Raw genomic sequence first — 13,929 nt, 5'->3', positions numbered from 1 at the left:
AATCAATTACTGGGCCAATGTTGTTGCCATTTGTGGATCTCCTGAAGGTCTCTCAGTGTGCTTACCACTTCAGAGGACAGACTGACATTTCTGCCAGTGTGTTCCTCTGTTAAAAGGCAGGCAACCGCATCACATCACTCACCTCCAAACCTCTGCATATTCTGATTTATGCAAGCCAACATTCATGACTTCTGGCATCCAGTTCATAATGTTGATAAAAAAAAGAGAGACATAGAGGAGTTCAAATTGTCAGGCATCAGTTTCCAATTTTATTTGAAGGGTTTGCACATCGAACCTTGAAAATGCAAGTTTGTTTCCCAGCAGCAGTTAACTGGGAATCACCACTATGAATTTAGACAAATAAAATGTCTCTGTGTGAAGACAAACAAAACCACCAAGGTAAAAGAGTTTGAACAATACAACTTTGTGTGTAATGACGTGATAAACGCCCAAACCAGTTTTTCAGGGTTTCTCTGAAATACAAGATAACCCAAAGTAATGCTATCTAGAGTAACTATATACCTCAGTTGTTAATTATTGACCGTTTTGAGGGCTACAATGTCAGGTTTCGTATGAGACAGACATGAACAAAACAAAAACAAGATTACCCACGGTTCACTTTTATTGTTAAAAACCTGCAGGTGTCAGGTTAATTTGCAGATTACAACATAACGAACATTTATTTCACGCCGTGGCTGCCTTAAAGAAACATTCAACAAGGAAAGAGAAAGGGTCCATGATCTAAACCCTGCGCAACACCAAAAACACAGAGTGATTAACCTCACCTGAACAAAGATGCCTCAAACAAGACGGAATCTAAAACCTTCAAGAATCGAGAAGAAAAAAACTGTTGGCTTGATAAAAATTTGAGAAACTTTATTTTTTTTACTTACAGAAGTTAATAAATATCCAACAGATACTAAAATGTTTCTGTAGCTAAACAAAGATGATCTAATAATAGTGATTATAGAAAGAAAGGCTTCACAAGTTTACGACTTTCAATGCTAGACTCCTGCAGTACAAGAACCATAAATTTCTCCCCTCCCGCGGGGGTCTGCCTTTATTCTCTCCCCTCGTGGCTTTCTGTGGTATTTAGTCCAAGGATTCCCTTTGTAGATGTGTTTTAATATTTTTAAAGACACCTGATCCACCTGGTGTTTTAAAGCTCGCGACCCAACATCTTTGACTTCGATTTCTCTTTTACTTCAAAGAATTTTTGAAGGATGACTCAATTAAGGCTCAGAAAATAGTAAAGACATACGTCAAGGTTACACAGTGAAAATATGTCTTCATTTCAAGCAACAATTCCTTTTTGTTACGTGCACTACAATGCAGCGAGAGTACACACTTCACAGATTAGGAGGTGATGCAAAGGCTACAAAAGAACTGTCACAGGTGGTTTTATCACGTAAACACACCGTGGATACCAATAAACTCACAGCACGCCTCTGCAGAACAGTAGAATGAGGCTGATTGTAACGGGCAGGTGGGGGTCGGATAGAGACGCGCTCTAAAAATAATGGAAGTTAAACAGCTAAACAGGAAAAGGGGGCTGGTCCTCAAACTAAAATCTGTCTCCAAACTCGATGACCTCCTTTGTCAGGAGTGTTTTGTAGCATCTCAAATATGACATTTCCACTTAAAATCCGAAAACTGCAGGCCTGTTGCTCTGCTTTGAGCAGAGATGCCAGCACGGAGAATAAAATGGTCAATGGAAGACAATCTGGCGAACCTGTAAGAGTAGCAAGTTCAAGTTAAAATCTTTAATTCTTACTTAATTTTGTGGTGCATTCAAGTAGAAGAGTAAAGCCTGGGTTTCTTTGGCACAGATTAAGCTCCAACCCCACACAAGCTTCATCATGTGATTTCAACAGCCAAAGTGATCACAATCAACCTCACATAAACTTAAAAACCATGTCCCAGAATCATTGATTGTATATGAGAACTGGACTAAGTGATGTTCCAAACAGGAAGGACCCGCTAGCTCAAAGAAGTAAAAATTCCAATTTCTATTGAGAAATAAACAGCTATTACTCAATGATTATATTTGTCAGAATAACCATTCTTGTTCTCCATCCTTTTTAACGTATTCTTGCCGATCCTAATTTTTTCTCCACGATGTTTTTTGTAGTTCAATTTATTCAGGTTAGAAAGTGGCCAATTGGATGCCTCAAAAAAATGACGTGGTCTCATGTTGAACGTCCAAAATGTTTGACTGACAGATTCCCCCGAGCCTGCTTTATAGCGTAAGGGTTGTGGACTTCCAACAAGGTCAATCCTGATTGGGAGAGTGGTTCCCATAGAAACAATGACTCAAACCGATTTGAGCCAATCATTGTTGACTGACATTGTCCATATCCCAGAACAATGGAGAATGAATTGACTTCTTTTCTTTCTAACTGGAAGCAAGTTGTTTTTTTACGAGTGACATCACACTTACCGGTACTCGGTCCAGGTCTCTCTATAGTCAATCCCCACAACTCACCTAATTTTCTGTCTTACCCAAAGAACATTCTTTATTTTAATCATCTGAATATATTTGATCTTTTGTATGTTTTTCCGCACTAAAACATACTCCCACATGCTGACATATTGTACTTTGAGAGTAGAAAGGCCCATGTTGCATCTGAGCACTAGTGTCCAGATGATGGACATTCTTGATTAAAACATTAAATAAAACCTCCCATCAGTTTCTTCTCGACACTCTCATCCATCACCAGATACCTCTCATTTGTTGACATCTGCTTTCCCATCCAGTCATCGGTTCATGGAAAACTATCAGACTCACCATTCCTGTCCCTGGCTAAAAAGGGCTTGCTCACTTCACCAGAACCATCTCAAATATTTCACAGTGTTTCCTGCCGTCTCTGGGGTTCCTGCACATTCAAACCACCTGGGGCAAGAAGGCCAACCACCACTGACATAAAAAAATAAAATAAAAACAATTAAACAGCCCTTTGACAGTTCTTTGGTACTGGAGCTGCACTGGCAAACCACTTATCCGATAACTCTCCACAGGGTAAAACATGACATTTTAATGCAACTTTTGCAAAAGCCAAGTGAAACTCAATTACACTTCTAGCTTCTCAACCCTCTCATTACTCAACGGATAAAGTGGATACGATTGGAAACTTGCATTCATTTTTTGACAACAGTTGAGCAGATGTCACCAGAGATGAGAACTTTAATAAAAAGGTAACCAGTCGGAGATGTATCTGCACTTAAAACATTGAAAAACAAAAAAAATTAGCTAAAACACTCCATCTGAAAATCAAAACCTGATGCAGTACCAACATGTAAACTAGAAAGAACACACTAATCTGATCTGCCCCCCACTTGTTTTTCCAATAGGTCTTACTAGAAGTGAGAAAAGAGTGATAATCCAGGACGTGCATGAAGCCTTGACCTCAATCTGGTTTCTCTGCTGGCTGGTAAGGAATCCTGCCGATGAGGCATTGGGGTGAAAGAGGGAAAACAAGCAAGTGTGGAGCATTTCTCAACTTCCATGTGTTCACTCCTGTTATTACACGAACAAACAAACAAAAGAACAGATTAGGTTAAATAAATCGAAGCGTCTGAAAATCACAACTTCAACATTTTTTGCTCATCCTTCTAATCATATCTGTTGAAGACTAAACACGTCTCTGGCAATACAGCTATGCAGGCAACAGCTTTGGCTACGAAACATTGATGACAGACATATATGATGATTAAGTGCAACAAGTGAACAGTTTGTCTTGACAGAAAAAACTCCTGATTTTGCTCTGGATAAGGATTCATTTTCGCGTAAGAGCAGAAATGTTAGGTTAAGCTCTGCTGGGTGCTATCTTGTTTCTGAACATTTTGTTTAGTCTGTTCGTGTAACTGTGTGTTGAGTTCACACAGAGACCATCGCAGAGATTTTCCGTGCCATCAAATATGGGACTGATGAGTTATAATGTGGTCATTAGCACTGACCGAGTAAGATTACAGTCATACATGATCCTGAATCTGTGCTCTAGCTCAATTGTTTGCCTCACAAATTCACAATTCAATAGCATGTTGTCTTTTCTTTAGTTTATGATCCAGTAATTAATGCAGAGACAAAGTGCCTTCTAACTACAAGACAAGGATGGAATTTTCTTCTCGTTACAGCAAAGGTCAATTCTCAGATAACGTTCCGACTTCTTGTGTGTTGAAGTCAGATGTCATTCAAGAGATGAGGTTTACAACCCAGAAGTTCTCAAGAACCCCCTTTTCACCAAGCGAGTCTGTTGGGTCATTTCCCCTTTGTGGGATCAATAGTTTAAGTTCTATTCTATTCAGGAGATGGAGCCTGACTCCATTTTCCAGCTTTCCAGAGCCAAAGCGCAGATTCCTGGGTCTCAAACGGCTGCTTCTGTTCTAGACTAGAACAAACAAAACCATTGCTTTGTTCAGGTGAGAAGTTACTTAGCTTTAAGAAGAGAATCAGGATAACTGATTGACGTTATCACACAGGCAAACAAATGTAATTTACCAAACATAAAGAGGAGACCTGATGGTCTACTGAATTTTAAGCAGATTAGATGAAGCCACAAATGGCAAATGGCATATACTTATATGGCCCTATTCTACTTTGCTTTAGGGCCCACTCACACATTCACCCATACATGTACCCACTGATGACATCTCCACTGTCATACATTGGTGTCTGTCAACCTATAACCATCAGGAGCAATGTGGGGTTCAGTGTCTTGCCCAAGAACACTTGAACACATAAACCAAACCTGTGATTTCAACAAAAAAAACATGTTATTTTCCTGATTTATTTGCTTGTAACAGAATATTTTTAAAGAACTAAAACAGATTTAAACTCTAAAATGTGATCAAAACCATTATGGGCATCTAGTTTGTCCACTATGAGTGGAAACATCTATTTTTTTTCTAAATCAAATACTCCAAACAGAAATATAGTAATCAAGTAGTTTCTCTAAAAGCAGTCCAGTCGACTTCATAATATGTTTACATCCCCTCTGAGCAGACAGCAGACCAGGTCAAACCCTGAGTGATCCTGCCGACAGTCCTCTGATGCTGGTCACGTATTCCAAGCTTTCTGCAGGGTTTAATTTTGCACTGGCTATGAGAAATTCAGCAGAAGCATCCTCGAGTCCACTAAGAGGGAGCAAGTTCCAAAGAAGAGTCTGTTGCCCCCTCTTTAGCCATATAAACCCATCAGAGATTTCCTCTGAACACCTTCAGGCACACGGGATGGCAAAATGCCAATAGCCTTCACTCTTACAAAGTTCCGACCCTCTTCCGCCATATTTTAGCAGGAAAAGCTAAAGAAGAGATATTAGCAATGAAGCGGTTTTGCCCATAAGGTTTTGTTTAAAACATTTACTTTTTACAACTCTTTACTGGTTTTTGGATTTATTGATTTGTTTAGAATTTTAAAGGGATAGACTTAAAGACAAGAGTCCTTTTTTTGGAAGATTATGTGAGCACAAGCAGAGGGACAACATATTGGAAAAATTAAAGAAGAGTAAAATGAACTTTGATAGCCTCCAAAACAAGAGCATTGAACTCAGAAACCGCATTCAATAATATAAGGTTTTACACATTTTTTGATCATTTGTATTTATATGCCATTAAAAACCAGTAATGTGAGTTCCTATATGAACAGGTTTAACTGTTTTTTGAGACTTACATGATACTGAAAATATTTTTTTTTCTTTCTCAAATGACAATGTTAGATGAAAATTTGGTTGTTATTCAACTGATATATAATCAATTACTTTGCATAAAAAACTCAAATAATATGTGATGATTAACCTTGACGTCAGCCAACACAAATGAACAGTCAGTTTTGTGCATTTGACAGAAGGTCTGTTCCAGGTCAGTGGATTTTCTTTATTTATTTATTTTTTTGCAGCTAATAAAAAAATAAAAAATAGTAAGCCTTTACCTCAGAATTGAGAGAGAAACTTTACTTTTTATTTTAATAAACTGCTGATCTGCCAGAAGTTTCAAAAAGGTTTCCAAGCAAGAAAAGATAGATTCTCAGCTCTGATCGTAATTCTGTGAGCGGCACCGTCAAGGATCCCAGGCGGAGCGACCGAACAAAGCAGCCACACACCCGCCTTCTTCTCCTCCTCTTCCTCTCACTGCTTTAATCAGCACTCTCCGGTACGGCCATCTCAAAATATGGTTCAGAATCAAAAAGGAAACACCAAAAGCAACAGGAGAAGCTAAACATCTTTTACACCAAGGTACTTCTCATTTTAACTTTAACAAATGTTTCAAAGTAAATGTTTAAATGGATATACTTGGGAAAAAGAGACTCTGTTCTTTGGGATATTTTTATCTCAAGTACAAAAAGGAGTACAAGGAAGGAACATTCACTCTGAGCTGGTTCTTGCATCACAAAATCACTGAATAACCTATTTATGCATCTAAATATATGTAAGTTTATTCAATCAAATATAGATTTGGAGGCACATGAGCTGTTCACATAATGTTATTTTGATAGATCACTGGTGGGGTTCCCTTTAGTGTGATTATATACCCTACAGGTTTAATCACCGACTGTTTAACGTAATCGAGGATCATTTTCAGTGTTTTGAAAATCACCATCTCAGAGGATTTCATTAGGAATCTATTTTTAAACATCTAAAGAATATTTTTGCTACAAAAAAATCCCGAAATAAATCTCTTAACATCTCTAAACTTGCCACATAGTGGGACAGAAAAGCACCAAAACAATGAAATGACAAAGCATCACCATCACTCTGATCAAAGTGGCTTTTGTTTCTTTTTGACACATATTAGAAGAAAAAAACCTATAGATCACTGGCAAATCTAAGCAACAAAGACACATTTTGTAGTCGCGACTTTGACGACAAGCACAACTCATCATCCTCATCTTCATTCTGACACGTCTGCCCTTCTTTCCCTCCCAAAGCCTCATGTACAGACCTGGCTCCACTCCAGGAGAGAGGCTGGAAGGTGAACCACAGAGACAGAAACAAAGACCAGGCGGATGTCAAACCACTTTCAGAGCTTCTCCGCTTCCATCCGACAGGGAAAAGAAGAGCTGCTCACACAGATTCATGACAACACGGACCCTGAAAGCAACACAGCATTGACTCGATCCCATTTCAGCTCAATCTAGGGAGACAGATACTGCATGAAATGACCGAGCAGATGAGGAATGCCATTCAGATGTTGGCTCACGAAGATAAATCACAACATGATTTGTATTCAGGCTGCTGATGATAATCAATAAGCCCTTCATCTTTGTTACTTTATGAGTAATTGGCATTTGGAATAAATAAAGAATTAAAACTTTAAGAGGACGTTAAGAATCTGATTATGACAACTAGGTAAAAAGGGGGGGGAGTTTGTTTTTTTGTTTGTTTGTTAATTAAACAATCATAACATTTGATGGATTAATGGATGCTTATGTCTATGTATGATTATATTGCCAAGAAGATAGCATCATTCTCTTCCATTTTCTTTAATTTCCAATCAATGAATTTAGATCTTGAAGTGATTTGATATTTCTGTGTATTTTTTTGTCCTTTTTGTTTGTTTTTGCTTGAAATAAAACCAAATACCGTATTTTTCGGACTATAAGTCGCCCTTTTTTTCATAGTTTGGCAAGGGATGCGACTTATACTTCGCAGCGACTTATATTAGAAATAAATTGAAATAAATACATTGTTTACCCTCCTGTTATGTTCATTTGTGAGGAACAGAGATGATGTTCCTGGCTAAATTTGATGTATGTTAAGTGTTAAGAGTATGTTAAGTGACTCAGAGAATCAGCAAACTTTTTTTACAGTAAGATCTTGAAGGCTAACAACATAATATTCTATTTTCCAATGATTTCATAGATTCAGAAATGTAATAAAAATGACAACTGTTTCTACAAATACAGGATGAAAACAGAGTATTAGTTGGACAATGATGCTTCATGAAAGGAATAAATAAATAAATATGAGAAAGAATTACTGTGAAATTATGAGATAAACAGTCTGCTATGATTGTGTCATATGAGGTTGTGCAAGTTATTAGTTCTTGGTCTCAGATTTTGTCAAATAAATTTCCCGTCAAAATGCGACTTATAGTCCAGTGCGACTTATCTGTGTTTTTTTCTACTTTATAATGCATTTTTGGGCTGGTGCAACTTATACTCCGCAGCGACTTATACTCCGGAGTCCGGAAGTCCGGAAAATACGGGTAATCAAATCATATAAAAAAGATTAGATTTGTTTCTAATTCTATGATTAACTCAAAAATGACTTAAATCAGATAAAGAAAAGGGATAAAAATCAGTTTAGTTTAAAGACCCAATCTGATAAAAGTTGTGTCTTTGGTGTTTTTAACATGTCCTTGAGGTATTCTCTAATGATTGAGGACATATGTTAAGAAAATTAAGCACAAAATTGCATTTCTGAGAATTTCGTTTTTCAAATTATTGGGAATCAGAGGCAGACAAAAAAAATTCAGTTTGAATAAGAGCTTATATTTTATGTAAATAATACACTGGGATGCCCACAAACTCCCCACTCTCAGCTCTGAGTAACAGGGAGGGGAAGAGGGGGGCGGGCTTGCTTCATGCCAACAGTCCCGCCCACAACTCAGAGGCGAATTTCTAATGAACTATTGCTGCTCCACAGAAACTATGTATTAAAAAATGTTTCAATCAAGAACTGGTTTATTTTTTCCTTTTTTGGATAAAAACTGCACACGGTAATCATGATTAGGACATCACTGGAAACGCTTTTAAAGAAGATCAAAAGATGATCAGAGAAGGACTTTAAGGAAACCAACAGTCTTAATTGCGGACTTAAAACAAAAACACAGACTCACCCTGGTGTTGGCTTTGGTCTTGTTGCTGTTGTTGCCGTTGTCAGGGTTGGTGTTGGCGTCTTCGTGAACTCTGTCCAAAAGCCAGAGAAGAAACTCAAGAGCATCGTGCTGAGAGTTTCCCCGGAACTGAGAGCTGTATTTGGCCACAATGCTCTAAAAAGACAGGACACATTCAAGTCAGTCTACAATATTTCCTCAAATCACAAATAATTAAGATGAGTGAAGGAATATGTCCCTCTTGACACAAATCTAAATGCTTGTTGCTTGAAAGTCCTGAAAATATTCAACAACAGGCTCTCTGACAGGCAGATTTTCATCCAAAGAAACTTTCTTCTTCACCCAAAAAGTTACCAGGAGCTCAGTCACGCATCTGTGCTTCAGCGAAACACCAGGCAGAGGAGTTGCGGAGCCGTGGCGAAGCTCGCAGAGCTTGTTGTTTCAGGGAACCATGTCATACTGACTCCTGTCTCATTACGCTCTCTGTGGGAGGCCTTTTCACTGAGGAACACTCGGGTACCGACATGCATCCACAGCTGCTCTCCTCACAGCAGCATCAGAACGGCACAGCTCAGACGGTGCCCAAACAGCAGGAAAGTCACCGCGCCATCCTGTAGGATTTCTAATACACAGCTATAACCGCCACAATGTAAAGGTCTTGGCTCCAGGTTCAGTAGATCTTGCAATAGCCTTTTATCACATGGTTCTTTAGGTCTCCAACTGGTATGGTCCGATTCTTGTTGTTACAAGTTTTTTATTTTAATAACCCTGAGCCACATTTCTGTATTTGAAGACCCCTTTCTCAAAGTTGTCTTTGGGATTTCTACAAAAAAATGCTACGTAATTGAAAACAAACTTAGTACTAGTGAGAAAACTCACATTTAATGAACTAAAATATAAAGAATGATTGAGGAGTCTCATGATGACACACAAAGAGAAGAATGATGTTTTAAAAAAGTTTGTCCTTGGATTCATTGAGCTTATTTAGTAAAAACTGAGTTTGTGTCTGACTTCACTAATGCTTTACTCATAACTTACATTACTTCTTTTCTTCAAGGGATCTTGAATATGGAAAATGATAGAAGTCCTTCAGAGCATCAGTTCTTCTGATCATCTACAGTATATTGGAGCATAACAACACACTTTAAAAACTAAAATGCCACACAATTTGTGGGAATAAATCCTCAATCTTCACCCTTTTCTAACGGTTTTGTGTCGTTACAAGGTAACTGAAAATATCCTGGTGTTGAAGTAGCATCAAAAATCTCCAACACAGCAGAACTTTTGTGATGTTGGTTAATGCAACCTCATTTGTCTGTTTGTCTGTCTGTTTTTCTATCCTATAATTTTTTATGTATTTATTTTAAATGTTTTTTTATTATGTCTTTATGTTTACTCATGTTTTACTCTGTTAATTTCTTATTGATGTTTTATTCTGTTTTTCTTATTTTAACCTTGTACAGCGACCTTGGGTGACTTGAAAGGCGCTTGAAATAAAATTTATTATTATTATTATTGTCATTATTATTATTGGACGGTGGGGAGCAGACCCGCAAACGGATTCAGAACAGAACATTTACCCAAAGCAGTTTCACCACACATAAGTCTTAAAAGTATACTTAAACTCCGCATTAAAGGGTCCAGTGTGACCCGACAGATATGTGACTGTCGACTCCAAATCCATGCGGCCATCCAAGAGACATTTTGTTTCATCAACAGCGTTACGTATAGTTTTCTGTTCTTATAGCTACACAAGCTTTAAAAAAACCACTCTGATGACAGTCGTGTCTTTAACATGTCCTTGTGCCATTTTTCTGATGATGAAGGACATATATTTAGAAACTTAAGCTTGAAATTACGTTTCTAAGTATTTTTCCCTGCTCTGCTCCATTCTTGTATATGACTAGTTGTATTTACGACTTTGTTTTCCTCGTCTGAGCTGTTATCTGGCTTAAAATTGTACGGCTTGACAGCTCCAATATTGCTGGCCACTTTTATTGCACCGCTAATGTTATGTCAGGGGTGTGAGAGGCTGTAAGCTAGCAGGAGAGAGTGTAAACAAAGAGCTCTCTGTAACGGACAGGAAAGAGTTTGCTCCACAACAACTCAGAGGTGAATTTCTAATGATTCTGCAGAAACTATGTCAACGAGTTTTTAGATTTTAGTTAAAAATGGCAATTTTATAAGTATAACACCACTAGGAAATCTTTGATTACAGCATCAAAGATGATTGGAGTAGGTCTTTAAGAACACATTTCAGCAAGGTGCCAGTAATTAAAAAAAAACTTCCTCCCCCATCTTAATGGAAGGATTTTTTCATGGTTAACACTCAGAGCACAAACATGAGTCACACTCACTCCTAAATCTGATTTAGGAGCAAAAATATATATAAAAAAAGAAAAGAAGAAGAGCTATAACCATTTATCCACTTAAATTTTAAGTAGTTTGTTAATGCTGAAGGACTGCTGGGCCCGGCAGCTGACAAAACTCCAAATGAAGAAATGTTCTCTGGAGGCAGCAGTATTTTAGGGAGATAACTCTTCCTGCACATTCGTGCATCGCCTTCCAAAGGATGACTCACAGGAAGCTATCCAACCCTGACAGGTGTTACTACAGTCAAGCGGCCCTCCATCTAATTCAATCACCACAAAGTGGCAGAGAGTGTAAAAACCTGACGGATGACAACACACACAACTTAGGAGCACATTAACACTACAGTCAGGCGGCCACCACTCTGCCTCTGTGAGTTTGTGACTGACAGGATGTAGGCTCGGCTCCACAGCTCATTAAAAACCACCACATCGTACCTGTACCTAAATATAAACAGTACTGGATGGACCCCCCCTCCCCTCCCCTCCCTCACACAAATTTCGGCTGACAAAGGCAGCCCACTAATGAGCTTCATCACGGCGAGGGTGCACTGACGGGGGATGGAGGGGCAGATGGAAGGAGGGAGCAGAGAAGATTCTGAGTCCCTGCGTCTCTCGTCTGACTCCGAAAATGAAACTTAAGAGAATGCAGGAATCTTGTTTGTCGTCCAGAAAAGAAAAAAACAAAAAGGACGCTGGTCTGTCCCAGTCAAGAAGAGACCACCATTCCTGCCGGACTCACAGTGGCAGTTTGCTACCCCACCCCTCCCATCAGTTCCATGTGGCGCAGCTGGAAATGCTAATTTTACTCATCATTTTGATTTCTGTTTACAAGAGCGTCTCCGGTGAAATATGCCACACAGCCTCAAAGACACTCTTGCAAATCAGGGAAGGTGTATTCCCAGACATGACTCCTTTTGTATAATTGATTACTAGTAAGAGGGGGTTATGAGGGAGAGCGACGGGCCCGTTTCATACTTTATTACAGTTTTTGATGCAGCTGAGAAAGGCCGAGTAAAGAATGGTGCCAGTTTTTATGTCTAATAAAGAAGAGGAGCATGTCTAGTATTGCATAATTTTATAAAACAAGTAGTTTGTGTACATTAGAGGAAATGTAAGTTCTGAATGCAAAAAAATACAAGGCTGGATAGGTGAGGAACATGTGCTATTGTGTAAAAGTCTTGAGTTCAGATACATGACTTGCTTGCAGGACTCTGAAATCACATCATAAAACCTTTCCTTTTATTTAATGTCATTTCCTATGCATCTGCAACAAAATGTCTTTATGTAGATGAGAAATAAGGATATTACTAAGCTACGATTCACATTTTTTAACAAATTGTTAAAAAAATAAACAACTTGCTATCAAATCAAAAAAAGTTTTAACCAGCTTTTCACTGTGATTTGTTATTTTATCCATTTCCTGTCCCAAAAGAATGAGCCAGTGGACATTCTCCAAACAATCAATCTAATAATATCAAAAAATTATTAGATCATCCAAAAACTGTTTTCACAACTATATAAATAATATTGGTGGTAATTGTTTTTCATGACGACTTTAATACATTTCTAGACTTGTTATAGTATCATTTAGTCTCCCAGAATAAAAATATCAGGATGGAGATACATTGAAAAGATTGGCAGGTGAGTTGAAATGTCAAGTTTCTTTGCAAACAACCACAGTCCTCTAAATCTGACGTGCAAACAGCTCAGCCCGGCTTTTCAAGTGTCTGTTGAGTAAACACTTTAGAAGTAGCCAAGGAGAGGATAAAAGGGAGTAGAAAAGAAAGCTTTAGGAAGCACAGAGATTACTCCAAGCAGTATTGATCAACTAAGAATCAAATTCTTAGCCCACGAAAGCCAGCCGTCCGCTCCAGAAAAAAGATTTGCTTCATTTAGTGCAGTAATGGAATGGGAGTTGGTTTGGGGGGAAAAACAGAGGTCAACTGGTCAGCCTGCACTGCAGATGGCCCAACCACATTGGAGAAGTGACTTGTCTTGGTTTCGAATTCAAGCAAAACACCTAACATCTCTAATGTTCTGGGTATAAGGAACAAGGGACACATGTTGGTATCAAATGAGACTCTACATACGTAAGCATAGGTGAATTAGTCATGGAAAGCCACAAATATGCTTATGCATTAGGGTTGTGTCGATGGACGTGATGGCAGACTGACATCACGATGGAAAGACACCATCGTGATGCCACACTGCGAGTCGACACCATGAGCTGCGGTTACATGTGCAAAATATCTTGATCGGATCAATGGTCGGATTAGAATCCAACCGTGTTCATGGGCCCAGAAAACCATTTGCCGATTATAACAAACGTTCATATGGGTCACACTTTCGGTGGGAATAAATAATTTGCACATGCACAGTAGTGTTTGAAATACCAGAAGAGGAAATAACTTCCGCTGTATAAGCCAAGCTGCAACATACATGGATATCTGGCAGCTCGGTAATATCCTAGATGATCTTCTAAACGTGCTTTTCTTAATGTCACGGGCATTATGAAGCGCCTGTTCGCTCATCATTTTAAATTTAATCCGTGTGGTCAGTGCTTTTTTTGTGGAAGAACGGAGCTGGAAGAAGCCAGGGCTAGGAGAAGGCTAACACGCGCTAACAAAATTTAGCCTTTGATGAACATAAAATCCATGTGGGAAATTCTGCAATCTCCATCTTGGCTGCAGGTAAATATGTGGGAATAACATCAGCCTTTATTTTG

The 13,929-nt window shown here is 38.6% G+C and overlaps 1 protein-coding gene across 1 annotated transcript in view; it reads right to left on the bottom strand.

Annotated features, from left to right (window-relative positions):
- usp43 (ubiquitin specific peptidase 43) overlaps nt 1–13,929 on the bottom strand; it is a 123,829-nt gene that overhangs the window by 101,502 nt on the left and 8,398 nt on the right. The window contains exon 2 of the mRNA XM_011473836.3: nt 8,836–8,988. Coding sequence (XP_011472138.1) covers nt 8,836–8,988 — 153 coding nt within the window. The remainder of the gene's footprint in view (nt 1–8,835; nt 8,989–13,929) is intronic.

Source organism: Oryzias latipes, chromosome 1 (genome assembly GCF_002234675.1).
Source record: "Oryzias latipes chromosome 1, ASM223467v1".
NCBI classification, from domain to species: Eukaryota; Metazoa; Chordata; class Actinopteri; order Beloniformes; family Adrianichthyidae; genus Oryzias; species Oryzias latipes.
The sequence above is the reverse complement of the archived record's forward strand: the minus strand, read 5'-3'. Positions and strand labels throughout refer to the sequence as shown.